Raw genomic sequence first — 10941 nt, 5'->3', positions numbered from 1 at the left:
GGAATGGACACAAATGTGTGGTTGGGACTCTGATGATCTGCCCTGGAGATTTTAACACGTGGGATATTTAATATTTTGAGATAAGGCATCTCCTTTTGGGTCTGGCCTCCTTCCTGCCTTAGCCTCCTGAGTTCTCAGATCACACAGGCCAGTACACCAGGCCAATACACAAAACAATGGTTTGGAAAGTATTGCTAGGAGGAGAAGCTCCAGAAAGCCAGGAACCTGAGGGAAGCACCCAACCCATGGGCTCTAGGGGCGGAGACTCAACTGAAGAGAAGGTTTACGGTTGTCTCCATAGCGACGCATCACAAAGGCACAGCTAAGAAGGTGCAGAGTGGAGTATGTCTGCCTTGTCAGGGCAGGAGATGGCCTTTTGGGACAAGTTGGCCCAGTGTAAGGACAAGGCTCCGTGCCCCACTCAATGTGACCCCAAGCTCCAGTCAAGTAAGACTGCCTACTCTGCGGGTCTGCGGGGCGGGGCGTGCCGTGCATGCGGTGGGGGGTGTCTGAAGTAGGGTACTTTCTGCTCAAGGGCACCCATCTCTAGGTGTGTTGCCTTGATCTTAGATGAGGCTCTAACCCAGGGAGGCACAAGTGAGTCAGAATGACCGGGAGCCCATGACCTCTCTCCTGTCCGGCCATTCATACTCCCTGCCATGCCCAAAACTCTGGGGTGTCCTTTAAACACTTCAGGTATAACCTTGAGGGGACAGGATAAAGTAACAGCTAGTGTCTTTCCAGGGAAAACAGGATGGGAGACAAGTGAGCAGAATAGAGGAAGGTTAGGAGGGAGGGAAGGAACCCAGCTGGCAAACAGCAAATACAGTGGGGCCCGGGGCGGGGGGTGTCCAGAGGGCTGGGGTGGGGATGAGGGAGGGACGGGAAGAAGGATGGGAGGAGGGATGGGAGGAAGCAGGGGGTTCAGCGGGCAGGAGCTGCTCCCCTGCAGATGAAGCTGCTAGGCTACGAGCTAGCTGGGCCTGTTTCAAAGGCGCTCTGCCAGGTGACAGATGGGGAGCTTTGCTCTGTGGTTCTTGCTTGCAGAGACAGCGGGGGTTTACCAGCTCAGCGTTTTGCGTTTGCAGAAAGACAACCTCCCTGGCTGTTAGCTGTGACACTAGTAGCATGATTACTGACTGCACCGTCAGCTCCTGTGTCCCTTCTGCTGCTGTGTCCCTTCGGAGCAATACTAGCAGGCTGCAGTCATCTAGCCTCGCTGGGTACAGGGCTGTGCAGATTCTTTAGAATTGTGCTTCTAAGAGAACAATGAAGAGTGTGTTTACATTCCAATCGAATTCTCTATAAACTAAGAATGGAAAGTAAAACCAAAAAACAAAAACAGTTCAAAAACCTTAAATGTTCTCAGTTTCTATGGGATAGCAAGGTCCAGAGATGGAGGAGGGAAAAGCTCCCAGGATTCCCAAGGGGACTCCTTAATTTCCCTTTCTAAACCCTCTATTAGGGTTCCTCTGCTGCCAGAAATCACTCTCCTTGCCTGGAATTCCCCCTTGCTTAGGATGCCCCCTCCTACCTGGGTGATCATACTCTACAGGACTTCCGGTGCCTCCACAGGACTTCCGGTGCTGCACGAACTGCCGGGGACTACACGTTTTGTCCCCAGCTCTAAATGTTCAGACCGAACTACCCAGCTGGTGACGAGGCGGTTTCATGGGTGTCCCAGAAGGACCTCTACCTCAGCATGGGCAAAATCAGTTTCCTGTTCTCCTTGGAATCTTCCAGACACTGAGAGTGTAATGGCAAGGGCCCAGGCTGTTAGAGAAGGCAGCTAGCCTCTTTGATACCTTAATTTGACTACAGAGCTTGGATCAGCTCCCACTTTCTTCTCCTGTGTCAGTTTGACTCTGCTCCTTTAGCCTGTCACAGCAACTCACCAGCCCCATCTTCCATTACTAATAAAGTCATCTTCCTCAAGGACTGATGTCTCGTTATTTAATCTTTGGTCCCCAAATAGGAGACAGTTGATGTCTGTTGTTGTGTCACTCCTGTGACTGAGTGAGCAATTCTGGGATACTGTACTCTTTTGCTCATGGTTGTTATGAAAAACCACAGAGTGGGAACTTAAAATGTCATCAATGTATAAGCCCATTGACCAGATGTAGATCTAGGCTAGATCTAGAGGCATTGTGCCTCTGGAATTTCCAGGCCAGGAGCTAACCTTCGCCTTCAGTTCCTCCTGGCTGTTAGTAGCTCTTTTGTTCTTATTTTTGAGAAGAGTCTCACAACTAGTTAGTCCAGCCTGACCTTGAACTCATGACCCTCCCTCACCTGCCTCGGAAGTGCTAGGAATACTGGCACCGCCTATGTTTCTGTGAGCATCCGTAACCATGGACATGTCATTCAGTCTCTGCTTATGAGATCTCACTGTATGTCACAGGGCTACATGGTGTTTGAGGTTCCTGGGGACAATCAGGACAACTTCCCCATTTACAGATCTGAGATTGCATGCTCAAGAGTCTCCTTGTCTGATTGCATTCAATTTCTAAGTTCCAGGATTTCAGACATGGACATACACCTTTTGGGGCCTCATCCAACACATAAATATTTTTTAAAATTCCACTTTATTTATTTATTATGTATACAGTGTTCTGCCTGCATGTATACCTGTAGGCCAGAAGGCACCAGATCTCATTATAGATGGTTGTGCGCCACCATGTGGTTGCAGAGAATTAAACTCAGGACCTCTGAAAGAGCAGCCAGTGCTCTTAACTACTGAGCCTTCTCTCCAGCTGATAAGTACTTATTAATCAGTGCATTTGGTCATCAAAACAGTGGAATGAGAACTGTCAGATGCAGGGCTGGAGAAATGGCTCAGCAGTTAAGAGCACTGGATGCTCTCGAAGAGGACCTGGGTTGGGTTCTCAGCACCCACGTGATGGCTCACAACTATCTACAGCTCTAGTTCCAGGGGATTCAACAGCCTCTTCTGGCCTCCTTGGGCTTCTGCAGGCACCTGGTGTACACAAACTCATTCAGGCACAAACATACACACAAAAATAATAAAATAATCAACTGCTACAAATAATTATTAGATGTTGTTAGTACCTGTTAGTCAAACTTCAGACTGACAGCTCCCAAATAATGACACAGAGACTTCTTATTAATTATGAAAGCTCAGCCTTGGCTTAGACTTCTTCCCAATTAGCTCTTAAAACTTAAATTAACCCATTTATATTAATTTATGTCCTGTCACATGGCTTGTTTCCACTCCTCCATACTTTATGTCCCACATGCTCTGCCTCTTGCTGGTAAATCATGAGTGCCTTAGATTCTTCCCAGAGTTCCTATCTCTGCCTGGAAGTCCCGCCTATCCTCTCCTGCCTAGCTGTTGGCTATTCAGCTCTTTATTAAACCAATCAGAAGGTGCCTTGGCAGAGACACATCTTCACAGTGTATAAAAACGCCATCCTGCAACATATCTGCCTCATCTATTAGGTTGTCGTGAAAACAAAATAATATACACAGAAAACCTTGTACAGCTTATCACAACACACAAATTAGTTACTATTTAATAATATATATGGAGACAGGGTCTCCATGTGTAGTGCTGGCTAGCCTGGAACTCTATATACATCAGCATGGTTTCAAGCTCAATAGAGATAAGGCTGCCTCTGCTTCCTGAAGGCTGGGGTGCAAGGCCTATGCCACCACACCCTGATTAACACTATTAACACCACCATGAACACCTTGGGTAAGTCACCATGGTTACCAGGGTAAGGCTTTACGAGGTAGGCAGTTAAAGGAGGTCTCAGCAGCTGGACTGTTTCTCTGCGGAAACAGCTTCACTATCGATGGGTCATTTGCAGCACTCCAGACTCTAGCTCCATATTCCCATCTGAGAAATGCTTTTACTTCACACCTGTTTCCCTGTCAGGCCCTTGTCAAACTAAACCACAGCTCACATGCCCCTCATTGGATAAAATTCCTCTGGGATCTGCCCTTGCCCCTCCCCTACATCTGAGAACAGCATCCTCCTCAAGGTACCAGAAGAGCATAAGATGTCAGCAGCTGCTGAATCTGTGCTGCTGGGACTCAGTCCATCTCCATTGGGATGTATACTTTCCAAGGCCTCCAAGGGTCTCTGTGTCCCAGAGCTGAGCATGGTGCTGGCCCACAGCAGGGAATCTGAAGAGCTAGAGCTAGAGAAGAACTGACCAGGACGGCAGCAGAACCACAAGAGATGGGTTTAAGACCACAGAGAAAGCCTGGGGATACCACCAACCACTGAGAAAGCAGAATAAACCAGTGACTACAAAAGATTTCACCAGAAACATTTTGAGGATGCTGTCATTATGGATCATGGATTTTCACATAATGTAAAGGGTTAGCTCTGATAACACCATTTCCAGGAATGTTGCCAATGGAGGTCAAAGCACACGTGTACAAAACTGACAAAAAGGATTACAGTAAGAAGAGCATTCAACGCCAAACAGAGCTATGTCAGAAAGCAGATGGGTGTCCAGGGGCTGTTGTCTGTGCTTAAGTGGCATGGGAAGGAGACCTTCTTGGCCTGAAGGCAGTCAGGCTGATGGTCCTGTCCTTACAGGCTCCTAGAGCCAGGCACTCAGCTATCCAAGCTGCTAGCTGCCAGTGCTCAGCTGTCCTCAGCAGAAGAAAAAACCTGAAGAGGAATATGCATCTACGTGATTGCCTGGAAGGCACCACGTGGAGCAGGGTTCTCAAGGCATGTCTAGGCCTGATTAAAGCAATCTTGCCTTTACGTGAATGGACACACACACACACACACTCACACACACACACACACACACAAGAAATCCCAATCCATATTCTTATGAAGTATAAAAAGCAATAAATAATTACTCAAAAATGCAAAAGGAGAAGATGACTGAATTTCGACTTTACATGGAACCCATCTGAAGGCAATATACTCTGAAATTCTATTTGGTACTGCCCGTACCTATAAAGCCACTGTGAACCACAAGAAAGGCAATGAGCTACAATTGGTAAGCCAGTGTATATAGTGTGGATATGATCAGTAATACACAGCTCCAGCTGGAGGGAGCTTGGTGAGACAAGATTTTTATCACTGAACCCTAAGTGGCATGCAATTTTAACATTGCAATTTAATTTCTAGAACTTTTCCTTTGATAGTTTTGGATTGTGGTTGACTAAAATACCCTTCATTAAAATTGCAGATAAGTGAGGCTGCATATTCTTGATCGATTTTATGGCACTTTATTATTTAGGGATCTGGTCTGATGATGTAGGGAGCAGGTCTGCTGATTTAGAAAGCTTATCTGATGATGTAGGGAGGTGCTCTGATGATGTAGGGAGCTGGAATGATTTTGTAGGGAGCTGGTTTGATGATGTAGGGAGCTGGCCTGATGATGTAGGGGGCTGGTCCAATGATGTAGGGAGCTGGTCTGTCTGATGATGTAGGGAGCTGATCTGATGTTGTAGGGAGCTGGTCTGCCTGATGATGTAGAGAGCTGGTCTGATGATGTAGGGGGCTGGTCTGATGATGTAGAGGGCTGGTCTGGTGATGTAAGGAGCTGGTCTGATGATGTAGGGAGCTGGTCTGTCTGATGATGTAGGGAGCTGGACTGATGATGTAGGGAGCTGGACTGATGATGTATGGAGCTGGACTGATGATGTAGGGAGCTGGACTGATGATGTAGGGAGCTGGACTGATGATGTAGGGAGCTGGACTGATGATGTAGAGGGCTGGTCCGATGATGTAGGGAGCTGGTCTGTCTGATGATGTAGGGAGCTGGTCTGATGATGTAGGGAGCTGAACTGATGATGTAGAGGGCTGGTCTGGTGATGTAAGGAGCTGGTCTGATGATGTAGGGAGCTGGTCTGTCTGATGATGTAGGGAGCTGGACTGATGATGTAGGGAGCTGGACTGATGATGTATGGAGCTGGACTGATGATGTAGGGAGCTGGTCTGATGATGTAGGGGGCTGGTCCGATGATGTAGAGGGCTGGTCTGGTGATGTAAGGAGCTGGTCTGATGATATAGGGAGCTGGTCTGATGATGTAGGGAGCTGATCTGATGATGTAGGGGGCTGGTTTGATGATATAGGGGGCTGGTCCGATGATGTAGGGAGCTAGTCTGATGATGTAGGGGGCTGGTCTGATGATGTAGGGAGCTGGTCTGATGATGTAGGGAGCTGGTCTGATGATGTAGGGGGCTGGTCTGATGATGCAGGGAGCTGGTGTGATGATGTAGGGGGCTGGTCTGATGATGTAAGGAGCTGGTCTGATGATGTAGGGAGCTGGTCTGTCTGATGATGTAGGGGGCTGGTCTGATGATGTAGGGAGCTGGTCTGTCTGATGATGTATGGAGCTGGACTGATGATGTAGGGGGCTGGACTGATGATGTAGGGAGCTGGTCTGATGATGTAGGGGGCTGGGCCGATGATGTAGGGAGCTGGTCTGATGATGTAGGGGGCTGGTCCGATGATGTAGGGAGCTGATCTGATGATGTAGGGGGCTGGACTGATGACGTAGGGAGCTGGTCTGATGATGTAGGGGGCTGGTCTGATGATGTAGGGAGCTGGTCTGTCTGATGACGTAGGGAGCTGGTCTGATGTTGTAGGGGGCTGGTCTGATGATGTAGGGAGCTGGTCTGTCTGATGATGTATGGAGCTGGACTGATGATGTAGGGGGCTGGTCCGATGAAGTAGGGAGCTGGTCTGATGATGTAGGGGGCTGGTCTGATGATGCAGGGAGCTGGTGTGATGATGTAGGGGGCTGGTCTGATGATGTAAGGAGCTGGTCTGATGATGTAGGGAGCTGGTCTGTCTGATGATGTAGGGGGCTGGTCTGATGATGTAGGGAGCTGGTCTGTCTGATGATGTATGGAGCTGGACTGATGATGTAGGGGGCTGGACTGATGATGTAGGGAGCTGGTCTGATGATGTAGGGGGCTGGGCCGATGATGTAGGGAGCTGGTCTGATGATGTAGGGGGCTGGTCCGATGATGTAGGGAGCTGATCTGATGATGTAGGGGGCTGGACTGATGACGTAGGGAGCTGGTCTGATGATGTAGGGGGCTGGTCTGATGATGTAGGGAGCTGGTCTGTCTGATGACGTAGGGAGCTGGTCTGATGTTGTAGGGGGCTGGTCTGATGATGTAGGGAGCTGGTCTGTCTGATGATGTATGGAGCTGGACTGATGATGTAGGGGGCTGGTCCGATGAAGTAGGGAGCTGGTCTGATGATGTAGGGGGCTGGACTGATGATGTAGGGAGCTGGTCTGATGATGTAGGGGGCTGGTCCGATGATATAGGGAGCTGGTCTGATGATGTAGGGGGCTGGTCTGATGATGTAGGGAGCTGGTCTGTCTGATGATGTAGGGAGCTGGTCTGATGATGTAGGGAGCTGGTCTGATGATGTAGGGGGCTGGACTGATGATGTAGGGAGCTGGTCTGATGATGTAGGGGGCTGGTCCAATGATGTAGGGAGCTGGTCTGATGATGTAGGGAGCTGGTCTGTCTGATGATGTAGGGAGCTGGACTGATTATGTAGGGAGCTGGTCTGATGATGTAGAGGGATGGTTTGATGATGTAGGGGGCTGGTCTGATGATGTAGGGGGCTGGTCTGTCTGATGATGTAGGGAGCTGGTCTGATGATGTAGGGGGCTGGTCCAATGAAGTAGGGAGCTGGTCTGATGACGTAGGGGGCTGGTCCGATGATGTAGGGAGCTGGTCTGTCTGATGATATAGGGAGCTGGTCTGATGATGTAGGGGGCTGGTCCAATGATGTAGGGAGCTGGTCTGTCTGATGACGTAGGGAGCTGGTCTGATGAAGTAGGGAGCTGGTCTGATGATGTAGGGGGCTGGACTGATGATGTAGGGAGCTGATCTGATGATGTAGGGGGCTGGTCTGATGATGTAGGGAGCTGGTCTGATGATGTAGGTTGCTGGTCTGATGATGTAGGGGCCTGGTCTGTCTGATGATGTAGGGAGCTGGTCTGATGATGTAGGGGGCTGGTCCAATGATGTAGGGAGCTGGTCTGTCTGATGATGTAGGGAGGTGGTCTGATGATGTAGGGGGCTGGTCTGATGATGTAAGGAGCTGGTCTGATGATGTAGGGAGCTGGTCTGTCTGATGATGTAGGGAGCTGGTCTGATGATGTAAGGAGCTGGTCTGATGATGTAGGGAGCTGGTCTGTCTGATGATGTAGGGAGCTGGTCTGTCTGATGATGTAGGGAGCTGGTCTGATGATGTAGGGGGCTGGTCCGATGATGTAGGGAGCTGATCTGATGATGTAGGGGGCTGGACTGATGATGTAGGGAGCTGGTCTGTCTGATGACGTAGGGAGCTGGTCTGATGTTGTAGGGGGCTGGTCTGATGATGTAGGGAGCTGGTCTGTCTGATGATGTAGGGAGCTGGTCTGATGTTGTAGGGGGCTGGTCCGATGAAGTAGGGAGCTGGTCTGATGATGTAGGGGGCTGGACTGATGATGTAGGGAGCTGGTCTGATGATGTAGGGGGCTGGTCCAATGATGTAGGGAGCTGGTCTGTCTGATGATGTAGGGAGCTGGTCTGATGATGTAGGGAGCTGATCTGATGATGTAGGGGCCTGGTCTGTCTGATGATGTAGGGAGCTGGTCTGATGATGTCGGGGACTGGTCCGATGATGTAGGGAGCTGGTCTGTCTGATGATGTAGGGAGCTGGTCTGATGATGTAGGGAGCTGGTCTGATGATGTAGGGGGCTGGTCCAATGATGTAGGGAGCTGGTCTGTCTGATGATGTAGGGAGCTGGTCTGATGATGTAGGGGGCTGGTCTGATGATGTAGAGAAAGACATGTGGTCTGGTGCGGGTTTTTAAAACCTCTAAGTCAACCTGCTGTTGACACACCTTCTCCAACAAGGCCACACCCCCTAATCCTGGAACACCACCAACTGGTGACTAAGCATTCACATGTATGGGATGGGTCTATGGGGGCATTCTGATTCAAACCACCACACTCATTATGTCTATATTTACACATATGTGTGTATGTCAGAATATGATTACATGTCCGCGGGTACATGCCAGGGGAGGTAGAGACATATCTCCATGCTGCTACCTAGAGCACTCAAGGAGTCACCTTCAAGCTGGATCCTAGGGACTTCATTGCAGAAAGAATTTCAGTGAGCAAGAATGCAAAGAAGAGTTGGTATTTATTACAGACACTTCTAGCAGGGACCTTAAGCATCAAGGAGACACTCAGAGAAAGAATCAGACATATTCAAGTTTGGGTATGGGCTTCCCCAGGGAACAGCCAGCTACACTGTCTTTACAGTGAGTTATTAATATGATCCTCAGCTTTCTAAGTTACAGCATAGCAAGGGGTATCTTACAATAAAGTTTAACAGTTAAGCAAAGCTTCAAATTTAAATAAAATTTAATTGGAGTGGTGATGGTGCACTCCTTTAATCCCAGCACTTGGGAGGCAGAGGCAGACAGATCTCTGTGAGTTTGAGATCAGCTTCATCTATAAGAGCTAGTTCCAGGACAGGCTCCAAAGCTACACAGGGAAATCCTGTCTCAAAAAGAAAAAAGTTAAATTAAATTTAAAATTAAGTAAAGATATGTAAGCAAGCATCAAGCTTACTTGTTTCTTGCATCAAGAATTCCCAGTGTGGTTGAAACTGTAAGGGAGATTTTTTCTTATGTTTAAGGTGGTTTTGTGTGTACAGATTTAGGGGTGAATGTGGGGTTCTAATATGGTAAACTTCTGGCCCTAAGCATTTGTTGTCTTTACCATCCTTGTTTGAGGTACCTTTGGGAAGGCATGTCTGTTCTCTGCAGAAAAAAATCCCCATTCTCTCTTAATTTTCTTTTTATTCTGCCTCGTACAGATGTAGAATAAAATAGGTAGGACTGGGGAGGGCGGGGGAGGAAGACTATAGAGGAAGGTGACAGTGGACATGAGTTAAAGAGCAAGGAGAGGCATCCAGGATGCCAACGTGTGATGTGTTTCCTAACATGACGCCAGCTGGTCACTAAAATGTAATAGGGTCCAGTTGAAGGTAGAACTCAAATCAAATTTCTCTGTGCTTTGGAACAAAAGCCTTAGCATTGTTAAAATAGCATGCATGTGGGGCTGGACAGCCGACTCAGTGGTTATGAGCACTGACAGCTCTTGCAGAGGACTGGAGTTCAGTTCCATATCAGGCAGGCAGCTCGGAATCATTTGATGCCCTCTTCTGGCCTCTTCAGTCACCATCTCATGCGACATACATTCACATGTTTGTTCACATAGGGTAAAAAATAGCATCAATGAAGGCTCAGAAAAAGCAATGTGTCTGTTTTAATGTCACCATAAACCCAACGGTGAATTCACCTTCCCTTTCCTACTGAGCCCATAAATTGACCATTATGGTTCATTGGACCCTAAGATGAAATTACTATACAGGTTTTTCTTTTATGATCTTATTTTAATCATGGAAACAACATGTGGTCAGGATATTCTGCTTTGCCACATTTTAAATCACCCTGGTGTCCTTTTAGCAGGTGACACCAACTGGGATTCCTATGCTACCACAATGAAGACAGCATTCACACCTAAAACAGGAGTGGTGCCTGATTTAATACGGTAGGTATTTGCTCATGTCACGTCCACAGACCCAATGCAAATTGACTTTGTCTTTTAGTAACTAGAATAAAAAACAAGTAGAAATTAGCATCTGGAGATACTAGTAGAGTAGGGTCCACCATCCACTCTGTGGTCCTCTCAGTATCTTGAGAACATACCTTTCCAGACTTTGTATAAGGAAATCAGAAAAATTCCCCACGTGTTCTTCCCAATGTCGCTGAGCACTGTGGGTTGATGTAGACCTGTGTTAATAGACATTATAAATGACTTGAGTACCTCCCATAGAATATAGCAGGCAGGCAGGCAATGCTGTGACTGTTGAGTGGACAGACATGTGCATGAAAGGATATTTATCCCCTTATCACCAT

General features: G+C 48.1%; 1 protein-coding gene across 2 annotated transcripts in view; it reads left to right on the top strand.

The window, feature by feature from the left end:
* The first annotated feature begins 347 nt into the window (after positions 1 to 347).
* The window catches only part of Tex26 (testis expressed 26), a 33105-nt gene continuing 22511 nt past the window's right edge, over positions 348 to 10941 (top strand). Inside the window, exons 1-2 of one of the 2 annotated variants that reach the window (XR_007835833.1) lie at positions 348 to 447; positions 1556 to 1896. Coding sequence is in view for 1 of the 2 variants with exons in the window: in XM_051205414.1 (XP_051061371.1) it covers positions 369 to 447; positions 10489 to 10573 (164 nt within the window). In the remaining variant the exon portion in view is untranslated. Of the gene's footprint in view, positions 448 to 1555; positions 1897 to 10488; positions 10574 to 10941 lie in introns of those variants that run through there. The other variant, XM_051205414.1, reaches the window with a different exon arrangement.

The sequence above is a fragment of the Phodopus roborovskii genome, unplaced genomic scaffold (assembly GCF_943737965.1).
Source record: "Phodopus roborovskii unplaced genomic scaffold, PHOROB, whole genome shotgun sequence".
In the NCBI taxonomy this organism is placed as follows: Eukaryota; Metazoa; Chordata; class Mammalia; order Rodentia; family Cricetidae; genus Phodopus; species Phodopus roborovskii.
Note: the sequence above shows the minus strand (reverse complement) of the source record. Positions and strands in the feature narration are given on the sequence as shown.